The sequence below is a fragment of the Chaetodon auriga genome, chromosome 19 (assembly GCF_051107435.1).
Source record: "Chaetodon auriga isolate fChaAug3 chromosome 19, fChaAug3.hap1, whole genome shotgun sequence".
NCBI lineage: Eukaryota > Metazoa > Chordata > Actinopteri > Chaetodontiformes > Chaetodontidae > Chaetodon > Chaetodon auriga.
In genome coordinates this window covers 21055325-21073108 of record NC_135092.1, presented here as the reverse complement: position 1 = coordinate 21073108, position 17784 = coordinate 21055325, and the positions used below count along the sequence as shown (strand labels likewise).

General features: G+C 43.4%; 1 protein-coding gene across 2 annotated transcripts in view; it reads left to right on the top strand.

Moving 5' to 3' along the window:
- The window catches only part of clip1b (CAP-GLY domain containing linker protein 1b), a 28892-nt gene extending 11182 nt beyond the window's left edge, over positions 1–17710 (top strand). For both annotated transcript variants that reach the window (XM_076757387.1, XM_076757386.1), the window contains 9 exons: positions 1610–1684; positions 6091–6197; positions 11223–11268; positions 11463–11506; positions 13356–13461; positions 13544–13709; positions 13790–13842; positions 13926–14038; positions 14353–17710. In XM_076757387.1, the coding sequence (XP_076613502.1) occupies positions 1610–1684; positions 6091–6197; positions 11223–11268; positions 11463–11506; positions 13356–13461; positions 13544–13709; positions 13790–13842; positions 13926–14038; positions 14353–14587 (945 nt within the window). In that variant the 3' untranslated portion in view covers positions 14588–17710. The remainder of the gene's footprint in view (positions 1–1609; positions 1685–6090; positions 6198–11222; positions 11269–11462; positions 11507–13355; positions 13462–13543; positions 13710–13789; positions 13843–13925; positions 14039–14352) is intronic.
- The last annotated feature ends 74 nt before the right edge of the window (positions 17711–17784 follow it).

Below are 17784 nucleotides of genomic sequence, written 5' to 3'. Positions count from 1 at the left end.
ACTAACACACACATGCACACGTTCCTTTCGTTCCGTTTTTGGGTTTGATGAGTCTCCGCACCCGTCTTCTTCTTTTATTCAGGCTTTCACCGTTTTTGCAGAGTCTTATCGAGATTTGTTCAAGTGTAAAATCAAACTTCTGCCACGATCAGAAGGACCTGCCTGAAAACAATCAGAGAACATGAAGGACGTGTGGAAGAATAACATGTGAGAAGTTTGCAGTGTGCAGCTTTTAAAGCGTTTTAATGACAGGGTTTGCAGAGGAGTTGGAAATGCTTTGACTGTATTTGTTAGATGGTAAAAATACACACTATATGTTTCGTTAAGGAGTAAAAATTGCTGCTTTTATTTACAGTAAACACTCTGAAGGTTATCTTTAAAGCCCTGTTGTTTAGGATCCACAGAGTCCACCTGAACGGACAAACCAAGCGCTGACTTTAGAGAGCGCCTTTCATCTTTTTACATTACATTACCTCCTGCATGCTTGTAAAGTGAGGGCTGAGTGTTCAGTTGCTTGCAGTCTGCAACCTCACCACTAGATGCCACTAAATCCTGCACACTGGACCTTTAAGTACTGCTGCCAAATATTTCCCACCTTTCATACCGACTGGTACGTAGGAGCCTCCTCTGTGTACCTTTAGTCAAATTCATTGGTGTGTTTCAAGCCACAAACACTCATTTAACATTCATGCACTTGTGTTTCTGCTCGTCACTGTTTGTGCTCATTTTCTTTGCAGCAGTTGCATAAATGGAGTGGTGAACAAAAGAACGAGTGCAATTACAGGTTACAGTTTTCAAGAGAGGATTTTGTTGTCTTTCCCTGGAGTCAGAGCTTTCATACTTCCTGCTCTCGCTTCACGGAGTTCGTCACAAATGGACTTAAAAGTGAAACAGCTGAACAAGCTTGAGGCTGCCTCAGTAAAGAGCTGTCTTCATTTTTCAGCCAAGATTTCTGGTGACCTCTGATCTCTCCTGTCTATTAATAGAACGCTGGTCTTTAAGTGCTAATGTCCGTTTTCACGAGAGCCTAAATTTGAGAGTGACTCAAAAACGTGATATTTTTATATTAACAATGGATCAAATTGCAGTGTGCAGCGTGAAACGGGCCCAATGTGGTAACAAACCCACAGCTTATTGTTTTCATTTGCTCTCATTGCTCTCATGAGTGTTGTTTGCAGCGGGCTGTTGTCTTCAGAGAAGAAGCAGCAAACAGGTAGAGACTAGCTGGTGAACAAAGAGACCAAAAACAGCTAAAAGAGAGAGAATATTGGACTTAAATTCATCAGCTTAATAAGATGTTAATGTATCGCAGTTACGTTTACAGCTTGTTTCTATTGTCCCCAGCAGGCGAAACGACGGTTAATACAGCTTTCAATGTTTCGTACATTAAAACAAATAATGAATTCATAAAGACTGTGAGGAGAAAGTTCACAACATATTGATGTAATCCCAGAAACACATGCATCCTGATATAAAAAGCCAGATAACACCAGAGAGGACACGTGAATGATCTCTTATGCTTTGTTTTTTTGTCATCAGTAGAAAAGCATTTTACATACAAATATTAGCATATTAGCATGGAGCTAAATATTGTCAATGTGTTTTCCAGGCTACTGAAAAGGCAGAGGGTACGGCGCTGCTGCTTGAGCAGCTGACCAATGAGAAGAAGACACTGGAGACGCAGGTGAGCAGAAGGCCCTGATGGAAAATATGTGAGGTGACGTTCAGCTGCAGCAGAGGGCTGTAAATACCCACTGTCACTGAAGTAACCATGCTCACATTGAGTTCATACAAGACGCCTGTTAAAGGGGTCTCAAGTATGGCCCTGTTGTCTGTGTACGTGTTAAAAGACTGATGCTAAAGCGAAAGCAGAAGACGAGTTGGTGTAAACATCCTCAAATCCAGCAAAGAGCAGGACGGAGCTGCTAACGTTAGCCTGAACTCTGATATTGTATCAGCGAGGACCAGCTCCCATGCAGCGTGGAAACACTCAGTGGATGTGTTAGTCATGAATGGAGCTATTTTTAACACAAACATAATGTAGTGGACTCGTCACATTCTGTTCGGCCTTCAAAGTAAAGACCTTAGATGCTTGTAGCAGCAGACAAACGCACTGTGAAAGCAGCTCCTTACACTTACTACAGCTCCAAGCACACTGCGACAGCGTGTGGAGGATTCACGCATGCATATAAGCTCAGCATCTGTAGCCTGGAGGGTTTTTATTATGTTTTCACATCAGGATTCCCACACTGATCGCATGCGACTGAGCCCCCGTCATCGCATGTAAGCAGCCACGCATGAAATACTGCCGACCATCTCTTCCTGTCTCATCCCTCTCAGTCTCCACGTCTCACGGCCGTCTGTAGCTCCGTACTTTCATGAGTTTCGACTCCTCTAACTGCGGTCACCTGCAGCCGTTCATTCACTCTGCTGCTGTCTGCCGCCTGCAGTCGTCTCCGCTCTGTGAGCTCACTCAGACTCCAGCTGCCTGCGAGCTCCAGATGGTGAAACGGATCGCAGATTAGAGCGGGAGATAGAGACCGGATGTAAATGCACTTTCTTTGTGTCTATTTTAGTCATCCCAGGGCTTAAACCTTTCACAGGCAGCATATTTCAGCGCTTCTTGATCATTTAAGGAGGAATGTCTGTCTTGAAATCAGTGCAGCAGGTGTTTTTCTAAAGAAAAAAAGAATATTCAGCATTCATGAGCAGTATAGTAGTACTACTAATGGTATATTAACACGTGTTAGATATCTGTAATTTTGCAGCCTGTAGTTTTAATTGGGAACACTGTTATTGTACAAATACGCACCAAAAATTCTTTCCAACTGCTGTCTGTGTAAATCCTGCAGGTTTTTATATAATGTGAGCTTTGTCAGAATGAGCAGTAAACATGCACATTTAATTTGAGGTGTTGCTAACTGAAATGTTCAAGCTGACTTAATCACTGCAAGCAGAAGCAAAGGACGACACAGAGTGTTCAAGGAGCGAACGACAGACTGTTCATTATACTTTAAACATGCTTTAAGGAAACTGGAGGGATCAGCAGAACGTGAGCGCCATCAAAAATGAAAAATGTTATTGCAGCTACAAACGAGAGGAGGAATTCAGTCTCTGTGGAGCAAAACAGACACAAACACACACGCTGAACAGCATTTATTTATTTATTATTCATGACGTCTGCCTCTCCTCTCAGCGCTCGGCCGTGCTGCTGTAGGTTGTGATGTAATACTGCACATGTCGGAGTGTGTGTGTGTGTGTGTGTGTGTGTGTGGTGATGCCTGGCTGGAGAGAACATTGCTTTAGTTAATGAACAGCTGACTTGAGGTCGGCCTCTTGTCTTGTGCTGCCACACATCTGTTGGATCTGCAGCTGGAACGATGTGACGATCTGACCTCGTTTATTGTGACTCCTTCAAAATCGTTACCTCTGTATCAAGATTAATTCACGAATTAATCAACTAATCAGCTAATTCAGCTTCACTTGTAGAAGCTGTCGGGTAGTTTAATCTATAACAAAACATCCTATTTTATAAATTCTTCATATGTTTTGTGTGCAAAAATCTTAATTTGCAAACTTACTAGAGAAGAAGTAAAAAGTACAGTATTTCCCTGTAGTGTACTGCAGTAAAAGTAGAAAGTGGCACAAAAAGAAGAGACTCATGTTAAGTACAAGTACCTCAGATTTGTATTTTAGTATTGTACTGTAGTATAGGTTTGTAGCATCTGTACTGATCAATCCACAAACGTTTTTAGGTGTTTTGTTGTTGTTGTTGTTGTTGTTGGGTTTAGCGTCTCAGTCGTGGTTATTTGCTGGTTGTTTTCGCAGTTTTCTGTTTTATAGACCAAATTATTAACTGTGAAATTAACAGACAGATCACACGCTAATGAAAATACTTGTTCCTCGCAGCACCGCATCACTAGAACAGCGTCAGAGGCGACAGTACGACCGGCCGGTTGTTTTTATCAGACCTCATCCTGTAAAACACTCCAGCTGATTCTTCTGTTTGCTGTGATTCATGTTAAACACTGTGAATGAAAGGTTCAGAGTGTGTGTGTGTGTGTGTGTGTGTGTGTGTGTGTGTGTGTGTGCTGTTGGAGAGTGGGGACGAGACTGCGAGCAGCGGAAAGGTGGCAGGAGGGGGGGGACGAGGGGGTCCTGGGAGGAGCTTACTGGGGCTTACATAATGGAAGTGCTCGGCTTCTTTAACCTAACCGTGAGAGAGAGAGGGAGGCTGCTCGGGCGCCGCGCTCTCCATTTCCCTCTCGCAGCCGTGCACGGCGGGGGATGAGAGCTGATGGTTTATTGATGCCCAGCTTGTGTTAGTCTGTGCACGCTGCTGTATCTGCTGTAGACAGAAGGCGATCGCGGGCATAGCAGCAACAACGCCGCTGTGGTAGCAGGTGAACACAGGTTGAAATCCGGCAGTGGTGAGCTGTGCAGGTATGGACATAGCTGCTCTGCATCAGGGTTACTCCAGTAACATCTACTCGCCTCACTACCAGGTAGGACTGCCTGTTGGAAAACCTCATTTTTCAAGGACATTATTTGCTGCTGCTGTTTCGCCTCTGATCAGCTCTCATAAATGACTGCTTTCCTTGCTGCTGATGTGAGATTTCATGGTCCAGTGGATAACCTGTGTGTGTGTTTTTATGTATGTTTGTGTGTGTATGTGAGCATGCTCTGTGGACTTGGTCTCACTTTGGGGGTGCAGATAAATATTAAGGCATTGAAAAGTCAGAAACTCCTGCAGACACACTTCACAATGCTTCAATGTGCCAGCAGAAGCTGCAGGCGGCTTCCTGTGTGAACCGTTACTGTGAGCTTTTTTCTCTTTTAATTTCAAGCCGGTTTCAGCAAAGGCATTGATTGAAAAGTCACGCTCGTTAATTAATTATTGACGATTGCTATTTTAAAGCAGCACGTGTCGCGGTTTGAACGATTCACGAGATGTCTGGGATCCCAAATATCCGACTCGAATGAGAAACAGAAAGTTTTCATGAGGTCAAGTTGGACGAACTGACGTCGACGGAGCTTCTATTTTTAATTTCACGTGGATTGAGCGCTTTCTGCTGACTCATCACCAACATCAAGGCCTGTAGGTTCACAAATTACCCAAAATTTCTGTCTGAGTGCAGCTTTTCCTCAGATGTAAAAGCTTTTGAATGAGATGTGGGAATACGATGTTAAATATATGTTTCTGGTGTTGAATAACGATGAGTTGATTAACTGATTAGTGGGTCGTTTGTAACTACAGACAGTTGAGAGATGAGATGTAACGAAGGTCTCTGTCCAGGCTTGAACCAGGGAGGTCGTAGTTCATGGTCGGCGTTTTAACTCCCCAGCTTTGAGTGTCGCTCCAGTCTGCAACTATTTTGATAGTTGATTAATTGTTTAATAATTTTTTGCAGAAAATGCTGGATAATCCTGATGAAGTCAACACATCCAGCTGAGTAGTACCAGCCTCGACGAACCCCTTTGTTAGCGACACATCTCTCACATCTCTGACGTCCGTCCATAAATTCACTTAGAAATCATAAAAGACGCTTCAGAGCTTGCCTGTGAATCATCACATTATTACATTTTCCTCAGTGTTGGAGTGATCCAGTGATTGTCGTCTGTATGTTGATGGTTACACTGCAAACAGGAAGTGCTGGCAGCTGATTCAGCGTACTTTTAATGGATTTGATGAGCTCTTGAGCTCCTGATGGCTTTAATTATCTCTGTTGTTGTTGTGGTTACCAAGTCGGCCTTTATGTTGGTGTTTGCTGGTGTCTCGTCTGTCAGACTCTTCAGAATATGAGGACAGGCAGGATTTGACTTGCAGGACAAGTTCAGCAAAAATTAGGATCACATACAGGGTTAAAATCACTGACCAGCAGAGGTGATGTTGAACTCACCACACGTCCCCTGGAGGAATGAATCTGGTCCAAATGGGACTTAAGTGCTGCAGCATTTAATCTGTGCATACACCATTAAGATGAGCTAAAGAGGAAAATGATCCCTGCTGGACTGTCCTTTGCTGTTCTGACTTGCTTTTTATATTCTTAATGACCCTCTTCCCCCCCGTCTGTGTTCGCTCCTCTTCAGCTCGAGGCTTTGAAACAGCAGAACTCCAAATACCAGGAAGAGCTGAGTCTGTCGAAGGAGCGAAGCAGCACAGAAAACCAGCGAATCGGCGTCCTCTGCAAGGAAATGTGAGTACTGAGGATAACTAATGTGCTTGTTCCCGGCCTGGGTCTCCTCTAAAGGCGACCCCAGTCAGCCAGTTCATTAGACTGGTGTGGTGAATGTGTCCTGCGGGGTCTACAGTATGCTGGTGATTAAAAATCCAGTCTGCACTTTCAAACTGTAATTCAGCACAAAGAAAGGACTGTACAAACGTTTAATTGCTTTCAGATAGTATGATTATACAAAACTGTCTGCATTGGTCTAACACTGAACCATCAAATGTGTTATTAAGGTGGCTCCATCTGTAACTCTCCAGAGAGATGCTTGCACTTGTAAATATGCTATAAATTGCCGTGTAAAGGCCATAATTAGCCAGAGGGTTCTATTATGTGATTATGCATAAGATGGTGGAGTGGAGTACAATGCACAACAATAATAATAATCACAGTGAGGAAGCCCCCTCGGGTGTTCTAGCTTCCATATAAACATTTCTAAACCATGAATCCTCCCTGGAAATGTTTGTTCAAAATGTCGTAAATCCTTTAGCTGCTCATTTTTAAATACACGTTACAGTTTTTAGATGTACTGCTCCTTCTCCTCGGGCCGCCTTTGGTTTCCATTCTTTCCTGTTGTTTAATCCATCACAGTGAGCATCTAGTTGACAAAGTTGTGTTATTATTGTGTGGGAACCAGCGTGGGGCAGTGGGACAGCTCCAGAGGAGTCAGACTTCTCCTCTTTCGGTTGAAACTAACTGCCTCCACCTCGAAAACCGCCTCAGTGAAGCTGAACATAAATCTGAGGTCTCAGCCAATCTCATCATTATTCTCACAGCTCTGAAACAGCTGAGCCAATCACGGTGAGGCACGACAACGGTGGCTTAACCGCGGTGGACGTGCGGAGCAGCAGGACGTGAACAGCACGTTGTGTTTTCTAACAGTTAATTAGTGCAAAGATGATTGAAATGAAAGTGTTTCGGTGAAGCTGTTTATAGGAACGAAGACACTGATGATTGAAACGAGGGCGTGACGCACAGGATCAATAAACTCCAGTGCTCCGATGTCTCCCACGTGAACAGACAGAATAAGGAGCCATAATGGACCCCCTGATGGGTGTGGACATGTGTGTGGTTATTGTGGAGCAGGTGAATTAATGAAGGCAAACATGGCGGACGGCGCTCTGCGGTGACGCTGCTGCACTTCAAATCAGAAGCTGCACATTTATCAGCGTACAGAAAAACCAGCTGTGGACGACAGATGCTGGAAGAATCACTCCTGTTCTCTCCTGGATAGTTTATGCAGATTCGATGTCCTGATTCGTCTCCCACCCGTGCACCGTGCGATCCACGCCGGGCAAAGCAGACGTCTGCAGTTGGTCATGGTGCCACCATTTTTTTGCTGCGCTGCAAAGTTGTAAATGGAAAATGAAGACATGGAAAAGCAGCGTATGATCGTCTTTTTTGTGGTTGTTTTACTGACGATTCTTGCGATTACACGATCCCCTTTGCTGCTGTAACACTGCAAAGTTCCCCGCTGTGGGATTAATAAAGGATTATCTTATCTTAAGACCTCTGTGGATAGATAAGATTAAGCATGATGAAGCAAGATTTATTTCCGTGTGCTCCGCTCTCGTGGCTTTCACAGTGTTGGCAAAGCGACAAATCCATCAATATTTTAAGCACCAGCAGGTCTTTGATTGCTCAGCTGAAACCGTTTTTGATGCAGCGTAAAAATACTCTTTAAACAGCGTCTTTCTACCTGACTGTTGTGTTTGCAGTGAAGCCTGATGTCAAGGTCTATTTATAGACTCTGTGTGTGTGTGTGTGTGTGTGTGTGTGTGTGTGCGTGCGTGCGTTCATGCGTGTGCGTGAAGCTGTCGTGTGCCTCTCTGTGTGTGCATATGTACAAGCATGTGGTGTGTTTGCACACGTGTGTTCTTGAGTCTTTACATCATCCTGCCCCCCCCGAGTCATCAGACCCCCAAGCTGTGATGTCACAGCTCCAGATGGATCTGATTGGCTGAATTATAGTCATCGATGCGTAGCTTCCTGACGGAGGCAGAGCAGATGGAGACAGAAATGTCAACAAATGTCCTTTTTCACAGTCAAACGAGCAGCGTCGTCCTCCGACTCTGCTGTTCTGTTCTCTTTAAAACTCAGGAGTCTGAGATGGAGGAGTCATGTTAAACACCTCCACAGCTTTGTTACATGTTCCTCCCCTCCGCCCTCCTCCTGTCTGCTCCCTGCGATGTGCTGCTCCATCCTTCTGAGGCGCATCCTTCCTCAGTCTCCCGCTGTTATGTAATCGCTCCGTCTCTCCTCCTAGGACTGCCTGGCTCCAACATGGCCGCCGCTCGCACTATGACATCAGAGTGTGTGTTTCAGTGTGTCTCTGTGTTAAACTGTGTGTGTGTGTGGAATCAATGTGGCTTTTGTGGCATCTGAAAGAACAGCTGTAAGCACTGTAGCTCGGATGTGTGCTCTGTTCTTGTCTTGTTTTTGGTGCTGCTGCAGGTTAAATCCTGATTGGTTTGTCTGCTGTTGGCCAGGACTTGTTTGTAAAATAGATTTTGAATCTCAGTGGGAATATTCCAAAAACAAAACAGAAATGTTCATCGATAATTTGTGCTGTGTACATACAAATGATACTATCAAAACAAGACCGGGAGCTTACAGCCGTGCTAGCAGCTCTGTGCTAGCACCTCCCGCACCGCGATGCTTTGAGCTAAATGCTAACATCAACATGCTAACATGTTCACAGTAACCATTTTTACATGCTTATGTTAAGCAGGTATAATGCTAACCATGTTCACCATTAGGTTAGCGTGTTAGCATGCTAACATTTGCAGAAGTCACTGGCATTCATCCATCCATTCATGGGGACATGAATGAATCCATGCTCCGTGATTTTTAGCTTTTTTTAATTATTCTGCCCCCTAGTGGCTAAAAAGCAAAGCTGATTAACACAGCTTTAAGATTTCGTGTAGTTTGATCCTGATGTCTCTATAGGTGTAGAAGTCTGAGGCAGTTTTTTCAGTTTCATTTGTGTCTGGTGAGGCACGGAGCTTTATTACCGCTCCTGCAATAATAAACGGTATTAAATTTTAGATGATGCATGAAACGATTTCACGGGTAAAACTGGAGAAGCTTCAGCTGCTTCACTCTCACGTGTGTAGTTCTGCTTGAATGCGAGCCTGTTCCTGTTTGCACCCTGACAGAGAACACAAGTGGCAGACGTGGATAAATCCAGTTCGGCGCTGCACTGATGCTTCATTTACAACCATATTTTTTTAGAGTGCAGCTTCTCTTCAGCGCCTCCCGGTTGTGTTTGAGTGGAGCGGATGCTACAGAGGCATGGCCGATGTAATTATACAGAAATATTTCACCCAGATGCAGCTCAGACCGGGCTATTAGTCACACACAGCTTCCACGTTCTTCCTTTGACACAAATCCTAAGAATGACCCACATGGAGCTAATTTCAATTTCTCCAGCAAATCATTCGTTTCCAGCATCCAAAAATATCCAGATTCATAAATTCCCAGACAACGCCATCTATGCTGCTGCCTCTCGGTCTGAATGTGATTATGTGCACCAATTACTGTGTCAGTTTTATAATATCCTGGTGGTATTTGTCAGTCGGGGATGCATGCGTGCTGTCATGACTGTATCTAAGCTTTGCAGAGTATAAACCACGGCAGGTTTTGCAGCTGTCAAATCTTTTAAGATGTTTAAAATGGGACGGTGTAGAAGTCGACATAAGCAGCAGAAATGGACCAACAGATGGCTTTGAATGATGAGTATTAGTCTGTAGATTATATCAGTATAAGTCATGGAGGTCTTCACTGTTACAGTTGTATTTATAGTCCAAAATGATTTTGCTAGAAAAACATTGCTTTAAAGCTGCTTTAATCAATAATTTTACATTACCAATAGATCAAGTGACTGTGTAATGTGAAAGGGGTCGATCGTAGAGATGAACCCACAGATGATTATCACCTGAATCTGCAGCTCGCTGCAGCTTTTTAGTGTCTGTCAGCTCATTGTTTTTTGGTGTTATGGCACTCAAGTGAACTGTTCTGGTTCACACCAGCTTTGTTTACAGCCGCAAAAAGCTCTGAAAATCCACGAAAACTACAACGACAGACACAGTTAGAGACGAGCTGGTGAACGCTGTGGAGCAATTAGCAGCTGAAGGGAGCTGGTGGAGACCAAAAACAGCTAAAAGAGAGAGACTGGACTCACATTCATCAGGGGGACAGACTTCAGATCAGTATTGTCGTTGCTGTGTGTCTGCTGGATGATTTTATAGGTACAGATAATATGTGTGGGTTGTTTTAACGGTTGTTGTTCTGTGCTTCAGTCTCCAAACATCTGTTTACCTGAGTGTCTGATGAAGTCACTGCACACGGTGGCTTTGATGAGCATTTGCAGTATTTCTAAAGGAATATATTTCCACACAAATGGCTGCAGTCTACTGGTTAAAAAAATCAACTATGGTTTTTTCATTGTCTATCCAACAATTAAAAAACATCCAGTTTATAGTCATCTGAAGTAGATAAAAGCAGAAAATCCCAGTCGCTTAAAAGCATCTTATTTTTCAATCAGCTAATCAATTAATGGACTAATCGTTGCAGCTCTGAGTGAAACGGTGAAAGGCTGTGGAGCATTTTCCCTTTTCAGTCACGCACACATCACAGCCTCTCACACAGCAGAGCGGGTTTATCAGCAGCTGACGGTCGATGCAGCCCGACGCTGACACACTTAATGCACAATGTATGTGGATCACACTGCAGGAAATGCACCAAATCCAAGCAGGTGACACTACATCCAGTTCTTTTGTGGGCGCGTGTCAGCGTGTGTGTGTGTCAGCGTGTGTGTGTGTGTGTGTGTGTGTGTGTGTGTGTGTGTGTTAGTGATGCCTGCGTGCATGTCGAACAGATGTTGCACCGCTCCAGACTGAAGCACACAGCAGTGATGCTGAAACACATGTGAACGCGCTGCCTTCAGTTCTGCTCTTTAAGTGTGTCACCTCCTTTCTGTCTCCCCCCCCGCAGCGAGGAGCTGAAGCTGGCCTCCCAGAAGTCCCAGCATCTCGAGGAGGTACTGACCTTTCGTTATATAAACCTTTCCTCCATCCTGTTATAGATCAGGGTTTGTTTAGTCAGAAACGCTGATTTGATTAATAGGTTTTGGCGTAGCGAGGATTTACTTCCTGCTGTGAGTGAACTCTTAAAGCTCAGACGGCTTCAGCTTCTATTTAAGTGTCGCTGTATTTGTGTGTGTTTGCTTCTCAGCACAATGAAGAGCGTAACACTCAACAGGCAGACATGAAGACCAGGTAAGAAACCAGGAAATACGTAAAAATGTTCCTTATTCCAGCCATTTCTGACTCTTTTAACTGTCAGTCTTAATTGTGATTCTAATGTAGTTGTATGCAGATTTACTCAAAAACATCCACTGATCGTCAACCAAGTACATTTACTCAGTTACTGTTCTTCAGTACGATTTTGACATACTTCTACTTGAGTATTTCCATTTTAAGCTACTTAATACTTCTTAGAGGAAAATATTCAACTTTTTATTTCACTGCATTTATTTAACAGTACATATAAAAGCACATTATATTTGTATATTATATAATGCAGTACTATACTACTAATGTACCCAGTAGAACACTGAGTATCTACAGTATTTACAAACTACAATAACAATAATATTCTTCAGTGATTAGAACAGAATAGTTGAATATCCTGTAGTAGTGTTGAACTGTGAAAGGAGTCGTTCTGCATCATGAGGACTTTTACTTTAGGATCGTTTTACTGATGATACGATTACATAAGCAGCATTATTTGTACTGGAGTTTTTAAAAACACTTTATTTTCACTGAATTTGAGATGAACACCCCATTACAGTCTGTCCGTTCTGTGTGTGCTGAAAGAAATCAGGTTTTTGTCCTCAGCCCTGATTCTGTGAATGGGAAACGGAGTGTGCCGCGACACTGCTCCAGCCAATCAGCAACAGGTGGCGTTCGTGCACAGGCGAGGGGAGATGGGAGGATTGAGAGGGACGGGCAATGTGTCACGCTAACGTGTAATCATGTCATGAAGAATCAGCCATCTCTCTGCAGAATGACTCACCCCACCTTTAAATAAATGATCCTCCACCTCCGTCTGAAACGACCAGAGTTTATTCTGGACACTTTCTCATATCTGATCGGCCTGTTAGACGAATACTTCTTAAACATTCATCGTCTTTGTCTGGTCTTATTTTAAGCCCTTTCTCAGAACAGAAACAGAAGTGTCACACGTCTCAGCTCAGCAATCAGAGGATTAAAGCATCTCAGAGCTGCGACTTCAGTCGAGAGGGATTTTTTAATAAAGTGCGGATGATAGACGGCTGAGGCGGGATGACAGTTTGGATCAACGCCGTGCGTGTGATCGCAGATTTGAGCAGCAAAGTGAAGGAAAAGGGATGTGAGGAGCAGCTGACAGCTCTGTGGGTTTGGCCTGAGGGAAACCAAGAGGTGATGTACAATCAGAGCAGAAATAATAAGGTAAACATGAGAGAGAGACAGAAGGTGTGATCAGGGAAACGAGCCGCCTCACATCCACTTTCATTCATCAGAAACAAAGGGCGTCAGCTGGGTGTCATCCGTCTCGTACAATTGATTTTGGAGGCAGGTGGTAAAATCTACAACTCCATTAATCCACAGAGCCACAGCTGAGATGGTTCTTTGTTTGGAATTTGGAGTTTATTACTTGGTTGATGGAAAATCAGCATCATTTCCATATTAAGGCTGTTGTGAAGTCCGGTTGATTTCAGGGGTGGATGAAGTCCAACAGGCTGTTTCTTTACGTTGGTTTATATTAAAGGTGCCCTGTGGAGGTTTTGGCCACTAGTAGTGCTATAGAGCCTTGTTTTGATGAGTGGGTCTTCAGTTTGTTTGTATCTTGTGCATGAAGTGACATGATAAACAGCCCTGTCGTTCGTTTTGAGTCACACATTCGCGTTGTTCCGCTGATGGACAGTTGGTGGCAGTATTGCACAAAGAAACAGAGCAGTGCACCAGCGCAGGCAGTGAAGAAGAAGGCTGCAAACATGAGGAAGAAAATGTTTTAAATACCTTTATTCAACCTCAAAGAAGTACCTTTAAGCAAGCAATTACTACTTTTATTTAATTTCTGCAGAGAGACCATCTCGAATCAGGACGTGGAGGGAGATGTAAACTTCCAGAAGTCCACTGGAGCCCTAATCTCAGACAAAGACCGGGAGCTGGAAACTCTGAGGAACGAGGTACTCACACAACTTTGTTTTCATGACGTCTTTGAAACTTCGGTCGGCGTGAGGGATTTAAAGGTTTGCTCCGTCGCTGCAGATCGCCGTGCTGCGAGGAGAAAACGCCGTGGCCAAGACCCTGCAGGCGGCCGTGGAGACGCTGGAGCGAGACAAGGCTCAGCTGCAGAGCCGCGTCCACAGTCTAGAGCAAAGGCTCATGGGAACGCAGGCCGCGGAGGGAGAAGGCGTTGAAGCTCCGCCCTCAGGTGAGGAGACGATGATTAGAGCGTGCACGCTGTTCAGGAGGACTTTCCATCAACCTGTTCTCTCTGATTCACCTGTGCAGGCGACGCAGCTCTGGAGCAGCTGAGGGAGGAGAAGGAGTTCGCTGAGGGACAGGTAAGACTGTCAGGACGCCTCTGTCAAATCCGCTCATGTCCAGGGGTCTCACTTCTTACCTGTGTCCTCATTGTCTCCGTCAGATCAACTTCCTGAACAGCGTGATTGTGGACCTGCAGCGGAAGAACGAGGAGCTGAAGATCAAACTGAAGAAGCTCGCTCTGGCGGAGTTCAACGGCAACGACGGGACGGACGGGTAAGACACACGTCAGATGATGGAAATACTCAATGATTGACCACATTCGGTTTGTTAATGGAGAAAATAACCACCAGATTAATTGATAATGAAAGTCGTGTTAGCTTCCCAAAGCAAACCACACACTGCTTAAAGGCAGTGTTAGCTTAGCTTAGCTTAGTAGTCCACATTTGCTGCTGTGGTGAGTGTTGGTGGCAGCAGGACAGTGTAGATAATTCAGAGTGTGTCTTTTCGTGGGATTTGTTGACACCAAGAGAAATAGAGGAAATCAGCAGATCGACCTTTAAACGAGCCGTCGCTCTTTCCTCCGTCAGCTTTGTTGAAGGCGTGTCAAAGCAGGAGAAGAAGGCGACGCCTCGTCTCTTCTGCGATATCTGCGACTGCTTCGACCTCCACGACACAGAGGACTGTCCCACTCAGGCCCAGAGCCCCGACTCTGTACCTCACACCACCTATCACGGCAACCCGGCCAACGAGAGGCCCTACTGCGACATCTGCGAGGCCTTCGGACACGCCACGGAGTCCTGCAACGACGACCAGACCTTCTAGAGGCTCCAAGAACTCTGACCTGCATTTTAACGCCCCCTCTGTCCTCTTTCCCTTAAACACAGCTCACCTTTTACTCTCCTGCCACATCTCCCACCATCCCGCCCGACATGCCTGACAACAGATTTTCCATATTGTATTTTTATACTGTATTTATGCATATCACTGGTAGCCGCTGTCCCCATCTGAATCCTGTCCTCTGAAGATGAACCGTTCGGACTCTAATGCAGAATGCTCGTCCAAATATGCTGCTTTGGTGCAATATCGATGTTTATAACAACAGGAATCCGTCCTCTGCACTCGATGCTTTTAACGTGTTGTTTTGCATTTTGAGTTTGTTTCTAAAATCGTTAGTGATGTTTCACGTTGTTTTTTGGGCTTTATTTGTTATTTAGCAAAAAAAAAGAAAAAAAAGAAAAAAGATGCGACACCGCAAAGCACAGATGAAACTGAAGGGAAACGAAGCACCTGTAAGACTCGACATTCCTGTTCTGCACAGCTACAAACCAATCAGAGACTGATGCTTTCACTCATTTTTAATGTTGAGTGTTTTACAAAGGGTTAGCACCGCTGTCAGGAAAAAAAAAAACAAAACGTTAAGATAAAAAGTCGGAATATTTCCAATGATCCAAAAATCCTCAAAATCTTCAGACCTACAACAAAATTCTTAAATCACTAAAAAGACATTTTCTGTGTAGTTCTGTAGAAATCAAAGTAAATACTAATTAAATACTACTAACGACTTTAAAGATATTACGACTTTGTTCTCAAAATATAATAAAATTACTCTTTAAACATTATTAATCTTTCAAAATATCAGACTTTTTTTCTCTAATTTACCATTTTATTCTTGAGACGTTGCAGCTGTTTTTTTTATTTTTCTTAAATTATAGTAATTATAATTAATTATATTTCATTCTTTTAATGTCACGACTCTTTCTCTCAACTTTTTTGTCTCAACGTTGCCATTTTTTCTGGAAATATTCTGACTTTTTTATTCAGCTGACCAATGATTCTGTATTATTTTCTGTGGCGTTGATGCTCGTTTTAATCAACCTCATTGTTAACGTGTGGAAAACCAGTAAGACTTCGTAACACGACTGAAGGTCACTGTCTTCATCCAGAGCTTTCGACTGCCTGTCACCGTCCTCATCAGTGGGTGGAGTGTTTGCAGGACGTTGGTTTAAAGGACCACTCCACAGACTTTACACGACTTGTTTACTTACGTTTTTTTTTTTTGTATGAACGTGTTTTTGTCAAAGCAATCTCACCAAAAGGTTTAAATGTAATAACTGTTCTGGAGCTTTCATCTTGATCGCAGCGTCTTCATCAGCAGACATTTTGCCAGTTGTGGAATTTTAACTGTTAAAGTTTCTTTTTTTCTTTAAAATTTCTCGTCTGTTGGCTTAAAATTTGAGATTTGACGTTCGTCTACGTTTGAATGACGATGTGGAGACTCGATCAAAAGCTCCAGAACGGCTACTAAATGGACCTCATGAGGAGCTACTTTTTTCCAATCAGAAACATTTCTGTGTAATTATTTTTCCATAGATCAACACGCAGGTTAACGTCCTCGCTGACGAAGGTTAACGAAGAACTTGTTGCATTTTGTTATTTATTGTCCGATCGTTAGCTAACCAGTGACGTTCCTACAGGGAAATAAGCTAGCACTGATGGAAGGTGTGTGGTCTGTAGTCGGACTGCTGTAGTACAGGTGGGCTTTTGAGACGCCTCGTCACAGAAACTCACCCAGAAGAAACTAACTTCGTTTGCACTGTCCACTTTACAGATTCAGCAGAAACACGAAGCGCTTTAACCTCCTGATTCTAAACAAACGTGATTTTATCGGAAAGGTCGGCACAGATGGTTCCGTGTGCTGCACCTTCTCACGCTGCCCTCTCTTAAAACAAAGGTTTGACATCTTGGGAAATTCGTTAATTTGCTTTCTGTCAGAGTTTGATGAAACGACTGATGCCGCTCTCACCTCTGTGTGCTAAATACAGCAGGTTAGCTTAGCTTAGCTTAGCACAAAGTCTGTAATCAGGGGGAAACAGCTAGCTTGTGAATTTTCGATTTTACACTTTGGTTTTTTTCTGAGTTAAACAAACCAAAATATAAGTAATCGTTGGATTTGAAGGTGCTGATTGGTGGATTTTGTTCCTCTGAACAGCTGTTTCCCTTCCATTTCACATCAAAGCTAAGCTAACCGGCTGCTTGCTTGTACTGTATTAAACGGAAACGGCTGATTTTACACATCAGTCTGTTTGCAGGTCTTGAGTCCTGCTGCATACGTGAAAACAAATTGCCTCAAGTGATGTCACTTGAGTCAGCGTTTGAAAACAAATCAGATCAGCAGCTGCTCCTCATCTCTGCTTGTGGTTAGCAGCTCGAAGCTACATTAGCCGCTATTAGCAACACGCCTGAATCCCCAGCCAAACTGTCAGTGGTTGCGTTGCATTGTGGGTAATGTAGGCACCAGATTATTTTGACAAGGAAAGGGAATAAAAAAAGATAATATTTCTGTTTCTGCTGCATTGATTTTTAGCTTTTTTAACAGTGTTATCTTTTAACAGATGTGAGAGCAGAATCAAATTTTTCATCTTTCTCTCTGTCAGAAAATGAATTCCCGATATGTCGGACTGTTCTTTAAATTAAGCCCGTAGAGCGACCTGCGTTTGAATTATCTCATTCTGAAGCACAATGTTGGATCATATTGAATCTTCCAGTGTAACGGTGTATAATAACACATGATGTGACTAACCATTGACTCTAGTCTTTGTAAATACTAATCAGAGGCTTCCTTCTGAGAAACGTGTACACAGTGCCATGAACAAAAGATAGCTTTTATGTGTACTACATTTTATTTTTCTGCCCTGTTGATAAGATTGACATTGTATAAGGAGGTTTCCACTCCAGGGGAAAAAAGCCCGTTTGTATAGACTTTAAAACATTGTGTACTTTATAAGTGATGCATCTAATTATTAGTGTTTTATATGTAACAGTTTCAGGCACCGTCTAGAAATGGTTTGGAAACCGTTTTGCAGATGCTGACGTGGTGTAAAATGTCACTGTTTTCTATGTACTGTATACTCCTCAACAGTCCAATAGAAATACTCAGAAAGGAAAGCGTGTGTTCATCTTCTGTTTATTTCAATAACTCTGACTTTCTCCTCTCAGGCGGCATTAAAAGCCACTTTCTG